This window comes from Neltuma alba, unplaced genomic scaffold (assembly GCF_004799145.2).
Source record: "Neltuma alba isolate B1F8T4 unplaced genomic scaffold, ASM479914v2 tig00002134_pilon, whole genome shotgun sequence".
Lineage (NCBI taxonomy): Eukaryota > Viridiplantae > Streptophyta > Magnoliopsida > Fabales > Fabaceae > Neltuma > Neltuma alba.
In genome coordinates this window covers 51,082-69,493 of record NW_021632751.1, presented here as the reverse complement: position 1 = coordinate 69,493, position 18,412 = coordinate 51,082, and the positions used below count along the sequence as shown (strand labels likewise).

The 18,412-nt window shown below is 35.1% G+C and overlaps 1 protein-coding gene across 1 annotated transcript; it reads left to right on the top strand.

Annotated features, from left to right (window-relative positions):
- The first annotated feature begins 1,150 nt into the window (after nt 1-1,150).
- On the top strand, nt 1,151-4,166 carry LOC114717477 (quinone oxidoreductase PIG3). The gene is made up of 6 exons (XM_028902619.1): nt 1,151-1,463; nt 1,973-2,152; nt 2,704-2,785; nt 2,943-3,050; nt 3,164-3,322; nt 3,678-4,166. The coding sequence occupies exons 1-6, from the start codon at nt 1,212-1,214 to the stop codon at nt 3,872-3,874; spliced, it is 978 nt and encodes a 325-aa protein (XP_028758452.1). The 5' UTR covers nt 1,151-1,211; the 3' UTR covers nt 3,875-4,166.
- The last annotated feature ends 14,246 nt before the right edge of the window (nt 4,167-18,412 follow it).

The window sequence follows — 18,412 nt, the reverse complement described above, 5'->3', positions numbered from 1 at the left end:
TTGGACTTGTTTTTCGTTGTGTTTGTTCCTCTGCCAAAAAAAGTGTCCAGGAAAAAAAGGTTTTCGTAATTGTTTCGTATTATTGAAAAGAAATTCTTTTATTAAAGTTCCGTTTATGGTTATTTTCATTGTTATGTTAAGATTATAAATATGTTTTATAAATATATTCAGTGATAAGAACTATCTATTTGCTACTGTGGAATATATCAATGAATATGTATTACAGTCATTTATTTTAGGCACTTTATAGATATTGATCATTGAAATATGATTCTCGAGATGATTCAAAATTTATTCACAAATTCTTAAATTATTTCAGTAATAAATTGTGTGACTTTATACTTATCAAACATAAGTATTTCAAATTGCATAAATAAATCTGCTCAATCATCTCTATTGTAGAGAGAATCACTTGGTTATTAGAACGTGGTATTAATTGTTCTGATAAAGTTAATTTTATGATAAGTTTGATTTATTCTTTTTGTTATAAAGAAAGTTGCTTCACAAAATTGTAAGCAAGATGTTATATATATATATATGTATGTATGTATGTATGTATGTATGTATGTATGTATGTATGTATGTATGTATAGAGGGAGGGGTAGGAGGTCTCAAATCATGGTTGAACAAAAAAAGAATGGCTGATTGATTGTTAGAATTACGTTTGGATATCCTTGTTGAATTTCACAAAGTTTAATGAATAAATATTATAATTTTACTAGATATTATACTAATGAAGTAGACTTTGCTGATGGTAAATAGAAAAATATAAAGTTAAATAGGCTTATAAAGTGAGAAATTCTTTATACCTCGTGCTGGTCATGCTAAAATATGTGAGGGTGTGATTTTTTCTTTTTTTTAAATTTTCCATGTCGTCTTAACATCATTGCCTATATAATGGAGTCTTTTTAATTTTGAATTGATTTTTTTCTTGAAAATGACAATAATTTGTGCAAAATATACATTCACTAAAAGTCATTTTAGTGAATGCAAAATATAACAATGATATAAAACTAAAATGTAATATCACTAATGTGTGATAACCTGCTCGAATATGTGGTTGATTTGCGCAAAATCATTCATCAGGATACGACACCGTATTATTTTACGATGATGGGTGCCGAGGAATACAAGGAGCATTGCTAGCAAGTTCTGTGAGTGACCTTCTAGTTCTAGCGACGGGGAGACGAAGCAAAGTCAGCTTTCACAAAATGAAGGCTGTAGTGATAACTACCGCAGGTGGCCCAGAAGTGTTGCAACTTCAAGAAGTAGAAGACCCACAGATCAAAGACGATGAGGTCCTCATCAAAATAGCCGCAACCGCTCTGAATCGAGCCGATACGATTCAGAGGAAAGGATCATACCCTCCCCCGAGAGGCGCGAGCCCTTACCCAGGATTGGAGTGTTCCGGAACTGTTGAATCTGTGGGCAAAAATGTTGTCAGGTGGAAAATCGGTGACCAGGTACTCAACCTTGAATGTTCCAAGTTTTGGGTTTGCAGGGTGGTGATATTTTTAAGAATCTACGTTTCTGAGGAAACGATGAGAAAGATATCAAGGGAATATTGCGTTCGTGCACTTAGTTGTTGGGTCTCTCAAAAATGGAAAGTTCTTCTACTGCGTCTTGTGATAATTTCACGGTTTCTGTGTATTGTGGACCTTTCTTAGTTGGAGACAAGCAGAACATTCGCCTTTCAAAGGAATAAGCTTTATGTGTTGTTATGTTCTAGTATGCTCAGGTTGATAGCTAAAATTACTTCTCCCTTCTTGTTGCAAATGAACTATGAAGGTTATTGAATAAAACAATGCGTTTAACCTCAGTAATGATCGAATACACTGATATTGGGGTCCTTTGTGTTCCATTGATTAGCATTGACCTGAAGTTTCTGTTTTACTCAAGTGGTCGAAACCTGCTAGTCGTGTAATGTGTGAATGAATTAAAAATGCATTAATATATAAGGTGGGGCTTATAGGTATGTGCTCTTCTTGGTGGAGGGGGTTATGCTGAGAAAGTTGCCGTCCCTGCTGGACAAGTTCTTCCGATTCCACCTGCAGTTTCTCTAAAGGATGCAGCTGCATTTCCTGAGGTTGCATGTACTGTGTGGTCTACTGTTTTTATGATGAGCCGGCTATCTAAAGGAGAAACATTCTTGGTAAATTTTGATTCTAATAATTTAATCTATGAAGAGAAAATTATTTTTTCAGCTAATGTTCAATACCTATATTGTTTTGAACTAAGTCGGCAGATGCAGCATATCTCATGACTCCGATCTTGTCAATTTTTACCACTCTAAATGAAGCTGTGCAGCTTACTAGTGCTTCCCCCCCCCCCTTTCTGTTTAATTAACTCTTATTTGGTTGAATGCATGCATAGAGTTTGGGTTGAACGCATGCATAGAACTTCACAACTCTGATGTTATATTTGGTTTTCACCACTGATTTGGGAATTTAAAACATGTTTGAATTAGTTTTAAGACGCACAAGGATGTAAATATTTTATTGGATAACATCCATTCATAACTTGAAACATATTCTATTAATACATCTATACTTCCTGAAGTACCTTTAGTCCTTTACCAAATTATAGATTCTGTATGCTCTAGGTAAATGACCTGAATTTTTCCCTTCTGTGGTGCTGGCCTTCTTTGAGTCTCTAGTTGTGACTTAATAATAGTTATGTTAACCTGAATTCATTAATTCTCAGGTGCACGGTGGCTCTAGTGGAATTGGTACATTTGCCATTCAAATAGCTAAGTATCATGGAGTCAGGGTATTTGTTACAGCAGGTCCAGGAGTTTTTATACGACTTTTTTCTTGTAAATTAACTGTCTTCAATAGGTCCATTAAAATTGGCACATTTCGTGAGCTAACCATGCATCTCTTTGATTGAAATTTCTGAGTAGTGAATGCCAAGCACTCATTTTTTTAGATGTGGATTAGCAGGAAGTGAAGAGAAATTAGCTTTCTGCAAGGATCTTGGTGCTGATGTATGCATCAATTACAAAACGGAGGACTTTGTTGCGAGGGTAAAGGAAGAAACAGGTGGTCAAGGTATTCTGTTGTATGAAGGCCTAAGCATTTAAGCATTGATCTGAATCTGTTCAGTACCCCTTGATGCTTGATTGATCTAATGTTTACATAATGTAATTGATGTTTAATGATAGGTGTCAATGTTATTCTTGATTGTATGGGAGCATCCTATTATAGCCGGAACCTTGAGAGCTTGAGCGTTGATGGGAGGCTGTTCATTATTGGCTTTCAGGGGGGTACATCTACTGAAGTAAATCTTGCTTCTTTACTTGCTAAGCGTCTTACTGTTCAAGGTATTGCTTTCTTTCTTGATTCTTTTTCAGGTTCAGTTCTGATAAAGATTCTTCGTTTGCTTTTTTAATTTGGTTCAAGATCACTTTACTTCAATCCATATAATCCAACAGCTGATAAAGCTTACTTCCGCTACTGCAAAAACGATAGTGATAATTTGACTTTAGAGTGCATCTTAACAATCAAGCCTTGTTCTTTATAGGGGAACCGGGCTCCTGGCTGATTTAATTCATTTCTCAACATAACTTCAACCTTATATTTGCTCTCCTTTCATTATGCTTTTTCTTTTTAAACTATGCACTTTGTCTGGGTTTACAGATGAACCCAAGTTATATCACATGGTCAATTTCTATGCAGGTGCTGGCTTGCGCAATAGGAGTCCTGAAAATAAAGCCATGATCGTCAGTGAAGTGGAGAAGCATGTGTGGCCAGCAATTGAAGCAGGCAAGGTTAAGCCAGTGGTGTACAAATCATTTCCTCTGTCTGAAGCGGCAGATGCTCATCGGCTCATGGAAAGCAGCAAACATATTGGGAAGATTCTGCTTCTTCCATGAACCTGCACAGGCCATTCTGACCCAAGCCTTTAGAATTCGGACGTCTTTCTGTCTAGGAAGTTATAATGCTTATAGCTACATGATGGTTGCTTAACAATAAAGCATCCCATAATGAATTGATTCTGTACGAGACAACAAATGTATGTAGCTACTGTATCCGTGAGGATTCTCTTTGAGGTGATTAAGTTTAGAAGTTGATGGAGTTGTGTGTATTTAAGAAAGAATGGAGTGATGCTATTGACAAGAGAAAAAAATAATAGTGGAAAAAAAATGAAAATTATCTCATATCAAAGATTTTAAGAGCTCCTTGAGGAGATAAATTACTTGTCACTCTTACTTATCAACTGGAAGGTAAGGCTGCAGGACATTTTTATAGTCAGGTTGATCCTACTCCAATGAGTTCCATCATGTTATGGCTGTTTTGATTTCTTCAAGAGTACGTGTTGACAAATCAAGAGGAAGCCTCTTCAGAGCTTTACATGATGCTATTTCAAGACTTCAAGTTCCATCATATTTATTCTTCAAAAAAGGCATGAACTTTGTTTCATCCTCTTCAACTTTGGATGCTAGATTCCAAAATCACCACCTCCCATGAAATCTCCCATCTTCTCCTTTCATTATGTGTCCATGCCAGTACAACTGCGGATACTACTTTCTTCCAGATTCTGAAGTTGAAGTAAAATTTGTCCCTGAGAATTGAGTCTTTAGTTTTGGACATCATTCCACAGTGATGATTTTCAAGCTCATGAGAGTGTCAGATCTCACTACATCCCTAAGTATCATCTTCAAGTTTCCCAGAACTGTGGTTTTGTTTTGTATGGAATATTAGAAATGAGAGATAACGATTAGGACTGAGATTCGAAAAAGCCTTTAAAAAATTATTTATCATGAGGAGTTACTTGTTACTTGGGATTGGACAAATATATGTAAATGGGATTGTGGAATATTAAGGAATTTATATTGTTCGCCAAATGCAAGTAGTGTATGGAAAATAAGATTGCCATAAAATGGTTGCAAAATATGTTCTCATATTTTATTAGCATGAAGTAGCCAAAGTCACATAGATTTAGGGATAAAATCATACTCCTTCGGTCTTAAATATAAAATCTATTTTTTAATGTAATTTATACTATAAAATAGGTTTTATGTTTAGAACTGAAAGGAGTGATATGTATTAATACGGGGAAATTTTACAAAAGAACGGGCAAGGAATGTTTGTTTGGCATCTAGAAAGGAGAAAAATCCTCTCTTGTGGAGGCAAATCTGATTGCAGCTACAGAAAAGGCCAAAAATATTGAGGTCAACCCCCAAAAAAAATTTATCATGGGGCGTGGTGCTCTTTTTGAGAACTACGATAGGTAAATTTGCTCCAAACAATGTCGGGACTTGCTCCAGCGAGAATGGCTTGTGGAAGCCGGTCATTCAAGGAGGGAGAACAACACCGAAGCTGACAAACTTGCTAAGAAAGCTTTGTCCCTTCCGGCTGGTCTTCACCTATCTAGTACTATTGCCGCTTTTGATTTTGCCTCTTGTAATGTGGATCAGTAGTTTATTTTTCCCTCTTATCAAAGAAAAAGGTAACGTTAAATAATTGCGTCAAAAATTTCGTAAACCTTTTTTCAAAAATTTAAGTTAACTTCTAAGTCATGCATCTATCCCATATCCAATAAGATTCTCCTAGTACTCTTAACACAATCTTAAAATAAAATAATTTGAATCTGACAAAAAAAATATAATCATGAAAAATATTTATATTTAGTAAACTAAGGGACATAAAATTCTAGATGTTTATAATAACCTTCTCTTCATCCATAATACACTTAAAAATTTTGATTTATGAGAAGATATATTTTTTTTAAAAAAAATATTACCTCCTTATTAAATTTAACTTAATTTCAACGAATATTATCTAAGATACTTTCGCCAGAAAAAAAAATCCACAAAATATTTTAAAATTCAAATTTCAAAATAAATTAAGCAACTTTCTTCGTATCTTATAAATAAGAAAAAAATGTGTCAACATTTACACAAAATGAATGGAATGGATGTGAGGAATAATACTTAGATTTAATAATTTTAAAATAAGCATCACATAGGTATGGTTAATGATTTTCTGAAAAAAAAATGGGTATGGTTAATGATTTTCTTATAAAAAAGGGAAAAAAAGAAAATAAAGGAAACAATGGACAGTGTGCGTTGATATGCACACGCTATTTGCTAGTGTAAAGAGGGAAAAATTGCTCTAACGTCACCTCATCCCTCAACCCCCCCTGCTTTGTTCCTGCCGCATCCTCCTTCTCTTCTTGGACGTCAAAATCCTGGAAGAACTTTGTAGAGTGCGATCTCTATTTTTTACTAGGTGATGTTAGGAAGATTTTTATAGTAATAAGAGGGATGAATCTTCACCGGTAGCAAAAGGGGATCTTTGCTGTCGGTCTCATCAGGTGAAGGTGTAAATAGCAAGGTGGCACCATTTGTTTCACCTTTCTATACTCTTAACCTTATCTACAATTTTCTTGTTTTTCTTATTCTAGTTTGGTTGGGAAGCAATTTCAAATTGGTTGTTTTACCTCTTTATTTATACTCCTATGATACTTAATATAAAATATTTTTAACTAATTTGATTAGATTAAGAAAGTTAGGTAAATTAGTTAATTACAAAAAATATGACATATTTTTTCTAAAATATCATAATCATCTTTCTTAATATCTCCTCTCCTCTTCTACTTAATTGTGGTGGAGGGAGTATCTATAAGGGTAATTTAAAAAAAATTAATAAATATGATAAATAGGTTTTATATTTAGGACTAAAATTAACTTAATAATTGGTCCTATATTAAGAATTGGAAGAGTACTTCCGAATCATAGGAATTTGTTCCAATAATTTTTTTACGGTGATTTCTTTTGTGTTTTGTTTGCCTTGGCAAAGGATTGTTTCTTGAATTCAAACAGATACAATAATATTTGTTAGCATTGGTCTTCAACCGATACTTTTATATTTATGTTTTTTTTTTCTCTCTCTACCGTTTATAACTTTTTTTAAAATCTTTTCCTTCTTTTTTTAACCAGCTTTGATTTTGATATTTATGTTTTCAAAATATAAACTGATTTATTGCAAAAGAATTATGTTTTTTTAAGTAATTCTTTCTTCCCTTAATCTTTTTTTATTTGCATTTCAAAGTTTCTTTATATCTTCGAAAATTAAATTGATGTAATTTTTTAACAGTGAAAAATAGGTTGGTTTTATTTCAGTTAATTCTTTCATTTTCACTTCCTTTAAATCTTTTTCATTAACTTGATTTTAAACTTATGCTATTTTTTTTATAAAAAAAAACTGACTTAGTTTAGCGGAGGAAAAAAATTATGCTTTCTTATCATTTCAATTAATCATTTATTTTATTTATTTCAAACTTGTTTAATGTTTTAAAAAAATGATTTATTTTTTTTTAATGGAGGAAAAGTATTGCCTCAAATATTTTTTGTCATTTTTCTTCTTCAAATCTTTTTATTTCTTTCTCCATAACTAAACTGAGTTCAAGTTTATTTACGTTTTAAAATTTTTTAATATATTTTTGTAACGTATGGTGTGTGTGAGTGTAGAATGTATGCAAGTATTGGAGTATATGTAGAAGTATCGGAGTGTGTAACACACAATTGGAATATATGGTGTATATATACGGAATGCTTATTGGTATGCATATATATTGGAATAGAAGTGTTAGAATGTATATATATTGCAATATAAGTATTGAAATGTATAAATGTCGAAATGTACATTCGTGTGTGTGTGTGGGGAATGTACGTACGTATGTGGAACGTATACGATTATTGGAACTATGAGTACATGGAATGTTTGTGTGTGTGTGTATAGGTGGGACGGTTATTCCTTATCATGAGTTATACGATATATGAGTATATGAAATATATTGAAATGTATAACTATAGGTGGGACGGTTATTCCTCACTATGAGTTATTTGCGATATGCTATATGAGATATTGGAATGGATAAAGATATGATATGTTGGAATGTTTTTATATATTTATAGAAGGGGTGGTTATTTCCCCACATGATTGGTGTTGGATATTGATTAAAAGGTTATTGTGATTGAATGTTTGATGAATGATACTTAATTGTCTGTTTTGTAGATGAAGATTAAGAAAATTTGTATTCATTCTCCTTATTGTGTAAAATTTTCAACGTCACATTTGAATAATCTTTTTTTTTATTTTAATGAAATTCACTTGCAAAAAACTCTTATGCGCCTTTGCTTCCCTTCTCCGCATTTTGTTATTTATGTTCTCACTGAGTCAATGGTAGACTTACTCCTTTCTTTACATTTTTTTTTAAACAGATGATGCAGTTAGCAAAAGTGATTGTGGTTTATTATGTTTCGTAAACCTATGGAGTATATGGTGCTAAATTGGTGTGTTTTGTGGGATCCTGTGATGTCATGACTACTATGATAGTGTTAGAGTCTTTTTTTTTTTTTAATAAGTCAGAAAACCAAAGAAACTAGCTATTGACATGATTAAGAAGACTCAAAAGGGAAGATGGTAGTGTTAGAGTCTTATTACTGTAAAGATGTTTGCTTGAAAGTCCCTACAAAATTGTTTAAGAATGTGTTTAGATTAGCAGTGAGAGAAGTTACTTTTTTTCCAACTTGACTTTTGTAAAAATTAGATTAGATAAAAGTAAGATAATGTGATATGATTTATGTTTGGAAAAATATCAGTTTAAGAAGCTGAATCTTGTTTAAATGATTAATAAAAAAGTAAATTTACTTTGGCAAATGAGGGATGCATACTGTTGTTGATGACACAATCTTCAGATATTAGATCCTAACTCCTGATTAATTTTCTTATAATGAAGGATCTTTTATTCCTCACTTGATACAGACCACCAAACAGAATATCCATTCAGCTTCCCAAATTTGGTATTCACTAGAGTAGCAATTTTTTTTTTTTAAAGAGAGAACGGCAAGCCTTAGCTTGAAAATACAAAAAATAGCCTAAAGAAATTAATCTAGAGGCGCCCTATGGCTATACACCCAATCTCGTTGCATCTGTTGAACACAAAAACTTGGAGGATGTTGGATCTGGTTCACCTTCGTAGAAACATGATGAGCACTCCTTGCTAGATAGTCTGCACAACTTAGCATCTCTCTGTAAGAGTGAAATATCTCCAGGTCCCAATTAGAGAAGATAATGGACCGTGTCTCATTATAATCTCGTCTTGAAACGGATGTGTAGATCCACCCCCGTATTGCAGTAGCAAATTAGCTATGGATTTTGGTAACATTCAAAAATATAGTCAACACTTGTCTCGGCTAATATTACTACAAAAGATTTGATAGTTTCGTTTAGGATTTTTAGCCAATTTAAGAGCTTTCTAATTATGTCTCATGGGAGGCTTTAATGTTAAGGAATGAGTGCTAAAATTTTATATAGAAAGGAGCAAAATCAGTTTCCATATATGGGGTCCTGATATTTATTATTTATTGTGAGTATAGTTAAAGTTTTTAGAAATCATTGAGAAAATTTTTAAGGAGGCAGAGGAGGAGCACATAAAAAAGAGGAAAAGAAAAATAACATGACTCTTAAAACACTTCATTCTCAGTATTACTAACTCAAATAAGAATTCTCTATTTTAATGAATCCAAAGATAATAATATAGAGAGAAAAACATGATTCATTAGTGCTAAAGTTTAGATTGGTTTCTTGAACTCGTAAAATATAGCTGCCACATAAGTGAACTCAATAATGTCGTGATATTAGGGTCCTAAAAAGAGAAAAATAATAGTGTGTTTTCTTCCTCAATATTAAGGTTCTTCCTTGGAATAGATAATTCTGTCTTGCAAGCTAGATGTCATCTTCCTGTGAAGGAGAAAAGATGTTTCAATCTACTCATCTTAAGAGGTGTTAGAGAGGATATGAAGAAACCTATTTAACTCTATTGATTATTGGTAGAAGAAACCATTGGAAGAGTTTGTGATGTCAAAGAGTCTACCTTTACGACCAAGGATTAACCAGTGACTTAACTTGCATTGATTAAATATGAATATGCACTCGTATATGCTGTATTTCTTAAGGGGATGCGGGAGAAATCCCATTGAACTTAATTGTCAATTGTTGGCGGCAGCAAAGGAAAACCAGCAAAATTCGATACTCGAGTAGCGTCACAAGGACACTGTCCTTGAGAGATATTCCGCAACCCCTCGGTATAACAGGAAGTGGCACTCCCTAGGATCAAACGAACCCTTCTCGTGGAGCAAGGTCGCAGAATAGCAAAAGTAGTGGCAACACAAGGAACACTAAAACAAAGAGGAGGAGGAAGATCACAGCAAATTATTTCACGTTCCCCTCAACAAGCCCTTATGTAGACGTGAACAGCCACACCACCGAAGAACACGTCCCTTCGTTTTGCCAAACAGAGATGACAGAAACGACATTAGGTTCCATTGAAGATAGAATTATCTGAACATGGGTGCACACAACGTTCGATAGCACTTCACAGGACACATCCAGTCAGCCACAAAACAACACGGCAACATTTTTAATTTTAATAGGTTCAAAAATAGGACTTTTCTGGTAAGCATTTTTTATTTAATAAAATTTAGCAAAATATTTAAAACTATTTTTGTAAAATGAATGTGTTACCATGTCTAATTTCCTCGCAGGGGGAAAATCGCTAGTTTTCAACTGCGTTTCCCTCCTGGTAGCCCGTTGTTGTGTGCGCGTGGCCCACTTTTCTCTTGGTCCATTTACCTCCCCAAGGAAGCTTGATCTCATATATACACTTGGTCTTCCTCTCGCTTTTCCTATGTGGGACTTTATTTGACACACACTTTGTAATATTTTCACAACAATCCCCCATATGTGTCAAATAAAGAGCCAGAGTTACACACATGGGTATAACCATTGTATCTAGTGGTTCTTTTGACTATGAACTAGACCTAGACCAATAACACTTAGCACACAGAGATGCCAGTGAAGCCTGCATCTATGAATTGACATCTCTTGGGTGTGTATTAGAGGTATTAAGAGTCAGACTATACCCCCCACATTTTCCCTGTTAACGGCAGTTTTGCGCGTTATAACGGCCGTGCGCGTGCTTGGTGCATAATGAATGCTCTAGAGACTTTACCACAATCTCATAGGAGCGGCCCTACTCCACATTCGTAAAGGTTATTTCATTTAAGTGTACCTGCACTGAATACACCATCCTGTGGGATTATGAAATCATTAAGAGCTTTGCTCAACCTCACCAATATGCAGACTAGCACTTTCTCACACATCCTGGGAAGGGACTTCGTAATTTATTTAGTGCTAGCAAGACTAACAAATGACTAGTTTTTACCCATTGAACCTTCTTCATGGGATCACCAATCACAAAGGTTGGGTTGCTATTATTTGTTAATTTCGAACTGGCCTCAATCCCATTCCCCTCGATGTCTCGATAATTTGTTTCCTTCCCAGTGGTTTTGTTAACAGATCCGCTATGTTCATTTCTGACCTCACAAAATCAATTGAGATCACCTCGTCCTTTAGTAGCTGCCTTAAAATATTATGTCTCAATCGAATGTGTCTGCTTTTACCATTAAATGTTATATTTTTGGCCATGGCTATTGTAGCCTGGTTATCACAGTGAAATGATATTGATGGTGTTGGCTTGTCTCCCAATGGGATATTTGCTAAGAAGTTTTTCAACCACTCACTCTCTGTACCAGCCAATTCCATAGCAACTAACTCAGAATCCCTTGAAGATCTAGCTATGATGCTTTGTTTGGCTGACTTCCAAGTGATAGCTCCACCACCAAAAGTAAAAACATAACTGCTAGTGGACTTTGTCTCGTCTGAATCTGAGATCCAGTTAGCATCACTGAATCCTTCTAATACAGCGGGAAATCCACTATATAGTATGTCATAATTCATGGTACCTTCAGATATCATAATACTTTCTTCAAAGCCTCCCAATGTTCACTGCCTGGACAGTGAGTATATCTGCTCAATCTGCACATAGCATATGCTATGTCTGGCCTGGTATAATTCATTAAATGCAATAGACTCCTAATAATATGTGTATACTTAGATTGAGCAATCGGATCTCCTTTATGCTTCTTTAGATGCATACTAGCATCATAAGGGGTACTCAAAGGAGTTTCATCAAAATGTTCAAACTTTCTCAGAATTTTTTCAATGTAATGTTCCTGAGAAAGTAAGATGTCATTCTCATCTCTTGTGATTTTAATACCTAAAATCACCTTTGCTTCACCCAGATCTTTCATATCAAAATTCGAATTAAGAAACATTTTTGTTTCAAGCACATCATTCATACTAGTTCCAAAAATAAGCATATCATCCACATATAAACAAATAATCACACAATCATCATTCACAATTTTGGTATAAACAAATCTTTCTACTTCAACAGTAGAGAAACCACCACTTATTAAAACTTTATCTAACTTCTGATGCCATTGTTTAGGTGCTTGTTTTAAACCAAATAGAAACTTTACTAATTTGCACATTTTGTTTTCTTGTCCAGGAATGATGCACCCTTCAGGCTGTACCATATAAATTTTCTCTTCTAAATCACCATTCAAAAAAGCTGTTTTAACATCCATTTGATGAATGAATAGCTTATGAATTGATGCTAAAACAATAAGGATTTTAACAGAAGATATCCTTGTAACAGGAGAAAGTGTATCAAAATAATCAACATTTTCTGTTTGGTAAAGCCCTTGGCTACAAGCCACGCTTTGTATTTATCTATAGTTCCATCAGGAAAATATTTCTTCCTAAAGACCCATTTGCATCCAATAGGTTTTACTCCTGGAGGCAAGTCTACCAACACACATGTTTTATTTTTATTCAAAAAATCTATTTTAGCATTAATTGCTTCTTTCCAAAATTCTACATCTGTAGAAGAGACAGCTTCAAAAAAATTTTTGGGATCATCTTCCACTAAAAATGTATAAAAATCATTTCCAAAGGAAGTTTCTTTTCTTTGTCTTTTGCTTCTTCGTAAACTTTTAGTCAATTTTTCATTTAAATTTTCTTAAGAAGAACTTTTCGCCCTTTTAGGAGCATGTTAAATTTTCAAAGGAAAAATATTTTCAAAAAACTCTGCATCTTTACTTTCAATAATTGTATTTTGGCTCAAAACTAGAAAACGATAAGCAGCACTTTGATGTGCTTAGCCAATAAACAGACAGTCAACAGTTTTGGAGCTAATTTTTCTTTTCTTAAGATCAGGGAACAAAACCTTTGCTAGACGCCCCTACATTTTTAGATATTTGAGATTAGGTACAAACCCTTTTCATAACTCATAAGGTGTTTTGTTAGTTTTCCTATAAGGTATTCTACTTTGTAAAAAAAACAAGCAGATAACAAAGCTTCTCCCTATAAATTATCAGGTACACCAGAACTCACAAGCAAAGCATTTGTAACATCCTGAGTTTTAATAGCCCTTTAACCCTGATTTTTTAGGATAATTGGTATTTAAACTTGAATCTTGGTGTCTAGTTTGGGATCAAAGTGAGTTGGAGGAGCAGGTGAACAAATCCCTCTCAAGATTTGTTCGCTGCGGCAAAGGAAACTTCATCATGGCGAAGCAGAGGTTTTGGGAGAGCTTTTTTTTGGGAATAGGTTTTCATCGTGTTTTCATCGTGACTAAGTTAAGGGGGAGTCACGATGAAAGGTGTTAGGTAAGCAAGAGTTCCTCTCGGGAAAAAGTTATCGCCATGACGAAATGGGTTTTTGGCCATGACGAACTTGGGTCTCTCGGTTAGAAAATCCCTCTCGGGATTAGTTAGTCGTGACCAATTACTAGGTTCACCGTGATGAAAAGGTCGCGTCTTTAAATCCGGAGAAGGAATCTAATAGTCAAAAATCAAAAAATTTGAAGGAAGAGAGAGAGGCTCTGCTAGGATTTCGGTGTTTTGGCTTGGAGAAGGTGTTTCTAAGGGTCCAATACTTCAAGTGAATCTAACCTCTAATATACTCTTTCTCTTGGGATTTTTGAGGATTTTACAAAGGAATCCTAGGGCTCTCTAGTTCTGATGAAATTGAGGTTTTTGATCGATTGTTTTGAGTTTAAATAATTGTTATGGGCTAGTCTAAGTATTTAATCGGTGTAGTTTTCTTGAATTTGGAGATTTGAAAGTTTTGGGAATTTGGGGTTTGTAAAAATAGAGGTTTATGATTGAGGATGATAATGTAGTAGTTGAAATTGAGTTTTGTGAATTGGGTTATGATAAGGAAGGTTAAATTGGATGTTTAATTGGTTTAGAATGTTAGTAGGACTTGATTTTGTTCTAATTGGATGTTTGGGTGATGAATTTCTAGAGTGGGATTTGAGTTTCTGAATTCAATTGAGGTTTTGGAAGGGAAGCTAGAGTATTAATGGTCTCTTGTGGTTTTGGAGTGTTATTGTGATGATTTTGGCTCTAGTGAGTTGGGTAAAGTTTTGGTTGAGGCTAGGAATTTTGAGTCCCCAAGCATTGTGTTGACCATTTTGTTAGTTTGAAAGTTAATACATGGTAGTTGTGTGTTTGTGTGCTTGTGTAGACCTGTTGTGAGTATTTGTTGGTGTAGGGGGCATCGTGGTGTTTTTGTTATTCCTTACTCAGATGAGAGGTAACCACTTTCCAATCTTTTGTACATGCTGTTATGGTACTGTGAGTGGATTTATGTTTTGTGTGTTGAATAATAACTGGTGTTCTAAATGTATTTTTGTATATCAAAAAGAGAGAGTTGTCTTGTGGGGTTTTTGTACAATACTGAATGCATTGGGAATTTTCTGAAAGATATGGCACTGATTGAAATTACTTATGGAATGGTATATTTACTCTTCGATAAAGATGGTAGAGCATGATGCATGTGTTGGGATTAGTGAGAGATTGCATTGTTACTACCACATGGTAAGGCCTCTATTAATACATGATAGTTGGCTCTTTACGTCCCCCATAGTGAGGGATAGGCTCTTGTGGCTTCTTTACATCCCCCACAGTGAGAGATAGGCTGGGTTTGGCTCTTTGAAATCCCCCAAAGTGAGGGATATGTTGATGGGTTGCATCATTGCACTTGCATGGTTCTTTGTGGCTATCACTTATAGTTTTACACGTAACTTCCCCTTACTTGACACCTCACGAGTACCTATTCGTCTGTACTCTGTATTGGAATGTTGGTTACTGGGACTTCTGTCTCACCCCATGGTTATAATGTTTTCAGGTGAAGGTTCTAGGCATATGTCGTTGGGAAGGGACACCGAGGCTTAGGCTACTCGTAGTAGTAATGCCTCTATGCTTGTGTAGATGTATTGATAGTTGTATATTGCCACACGTAGGGTTATTTTGGAAATGTTTTGATTACATGACCTTATTGTAAACTGGTGAAAGTATCATCTCCTCCAGCCAGTTCTAATGTCTTATGATACTTGGGTTTATGTTGTTGAAAAACAAGTGAATGGGCTTATGTATGATATCTTTTGTTACCGAGCTTAAGACTTGGAGGCCCAATGGAATGAACTGATTGATTGAATGAATGATCTTTGGTTGCATGCAATTTGTTTGGGTTTCTACAGCAGTTTAAATGTCAGTTTTGAAAATATTAACATATTTTCTTTTCTACTATGATAGCTTGTATAACAGTTTTCCTTTTCTACCATAGTAGTGGGTTATATGCTAAGCTCTTTATGTGTTGAGTGAAGGAGTCTTACAGCATTCATCATCTCTTTTAAAGTTCTATTTTTCCTTTCAGCAACTCCATTAGACTTAGGTGAGAAGGGGGTGTTACTTCATGTATTATTCCCTCTTTTTCACAAAAATCATTTAATAATAAATATTCTCCTCCTCTATCAAATCTCACTAGTTTAATTTTCTTGCTTAGTTGGTTTTCTATCTCTTCCTTATACAGGATAAATTTTTCAAAAGCTTCATCTTTATTTCTTAACAAGTACACCTTTATGTATCTAGAAAAGTCATCAATGAAAGTAATATAGTATCTTTTACCACCCCTGGTTTCTGTTTGTTTTAGACCACCTAAATCAGTATGAATCAATGATAATAACTTAGTCTCTCTTTGTGTGGGAAAATGTGATTTCTTGGTCGATTTAGTTTCAGCACAAACTTCTCATTTGCTAATATCACTAACTTTAGTTTCAGAAACTAGTTTAAGGTGTTGTAACCGTTTTATGTATTTCCTATTAATATGCCCTAATCTAGTATATCATATGTCAAAAGAATCAATCAAGTAAGCAAAAGAAGATGCACTATTATTCATATCAATACTTAGTATAAAGAGACTTTGATTACAGTAACCCTTCCTTACAAGAACATTGTTCTTTGTCATGACAATCTTATCAGATTCAAATGACACTTTAACCCTAGCCTTTCCCAACAGAGCTATTGAAATTAAATTTGCTCTGATGTCAGGCACGTACAGAACATCATTGAGCACAGGAGACTTCCCGGATGTGAGTTTCAACACCACCTTTCCTTTGCCCTGAACTTTTGCAGTTCAGGAGTCAGCAAGATAGATTTGATCTTGTCCTTCTTCAAAGGAGGCATACATTTCTTTATTTGCACAAATATGCCTAGTTGCTCCTGAATCCACCACCCATCTTTTCACATCAGAGACGAGGAGGGCTTGGGAGAGTATTGCAGTAACGACTTCCTCACTACCACTGTCATCTCCTTCAACCAAATTTGCATTTGGCTTAGGAGGGTTTTCATTCCTTTTATAACTTTCTTTAGCCCTCTTCCTGTATTGTGCCACATAATGTCCTGGTTTACCACATACAAAGCAATTTCCCTTCTTCTTGAACTTAGGGTTAGAATCCTTGGATTTGTAATCAAGCTTCTTGTTTTTCTTATTCTTAGAGTTAGGATTGTACCTCTTGTTGCATGATTTAGTTTCCACTAAATTTGCTTTGGCAACCATCTCTTTCTCTTTTGCTACTTGTATTGTCCTTCTGTTGGTATCTTCAATGATGATGTGAGTGATCAAGTCGATCAGCGACAATTGTTTTTCTTTAGGCTTCAGTTATTGCTTGTAGTCATTCCATGAGCTTGGTAGTTTTTCAATCAAGACTCCAACGATGAACTCGTCAAGAAGATTAATCTTTTCAACCCGAAGTTCCTCCAGTAATTTGTGATATTCATTGATATGGAGTTTGATGTCTTTGTCATCGGTTATCTCCCACCTATAGAAGTTTCTGACCACAAATTTCTGCTTCCCAGCATCCTCGGCAGTGTATTTGAGAACTAATGACTCCCATATTTGCTTTGCCTCTTTATGGACACTATAGATATCGAACAAATTGTTAGACAGAGTACTGATCAAGGTGTGTCTACATACTTTGTTAGCATGTTGCCATAAGTTCTTCTGTCCTTGATCAACACCTGGAGCAGGTTCTGATTGACTCAATGCATTAACGACTCCATGCATATCCAGAATTGTATAAACACATTCTTGCCACCGCCTAAAGTTGTTTCCGTCAAACATTTCTATCTTTGACGTATCAGGAAACGGCCTAGGAAGCGGTATGGCTGTTGGGACGTTGACTGGAACATTGATAGGAACAGTGTTAGAGCCAACAATAGCATCATTATTTTCAACACATAGAGTTGAATATCTCTCTAGATTGTTGGCGATAGCAAAGGGAAACCGACAAAATTTGGTTCGAGTCACGTCATAAGGACACTGTCCTTGAGAGATATTCCGCAACCACTCGGTATAACAGGAAGCGGCACTCCCCAGGATCAAACGAACCCTTCTCGCAGAGCAAGGTGGTAGAACAGCAAAAGTAGTTGCAACACAAGGAACACTAAAACAAAGAGGAGGAGGAAGATCACAGCGAATTATTTCACGTTCCCCTCAACGAGCCCCTATATAGATGTGAACGGCTACACCAGCGGAGAACACGTCCCTTCGTTTTGGAAAACAAAGATGACAAAAACGACACTAGGTTCTGTTAAAGACGGAACGATCCGAATGTTGGTGCACACAACGTTCGACAGCACTCCGCAGGACACATTCGGTCAGCCACAAAACAACACGGCAACGTTTTTAATTTTAACAAGTTCAAAAATAGGATTTTTCTAGTAAGCATTTTTTATTTAATAAAATTTAGCAAAATATTTAAAACTGATTTTTGTAAAATGAGTGTGTTATCACATCTAATTCACACACAGGGAGGGAAATCACCAATTCTCAACTGTGTTTCCCTCCTAGTGGCCCGTTGTTGTGTGCGCAAGGCCCACTTTCCTCCTGGCCCATTTACCTTCCCAAGGAAGCTTGATCTCATATATACACTTGGTCTTCCTCTCACCTTTCCCATGTGGGACCTTATTTGACACACACTTTGTAATGTTTTTACAACATCAATTTGGTTATCATACCACAGCAACTGCTCTTACATTGTGGTTATCCCTGAATGGATTAGTCATCATTTTTTTCAACCATAAACGTTGCCAATGTATTGGACTTTTGGGGGTGTTGATGGGATATTCCTAGAAATTTTAAGTCTCACAGTT

Excerpts from the sequence above, each read along its gene's own strand:
- LOC114717477 (XM_028902619.1), top strand. The coding sequence starts at position 1,212 with ATGAAGGCTGTAGTGATAACTACCGCAGGTGGCCCAGAAGTGTTGCAA. Across the intron at positions 1,464-1,972 it reads GGTGGAAAATCGGTGACCAG|GTATGTGCTCTTCTTGGTGG; the intron begins GTACTCAACCTT and ends TGGGGCTTATAG. Across the intron at positions 3,051-3,163 it reads GGAAGAAACAGGTGGTCAAG|GTGTCAATGTTATTCTTGAT; the intron begins GTATTCTGTTGT and ends GTTTAATGATAG.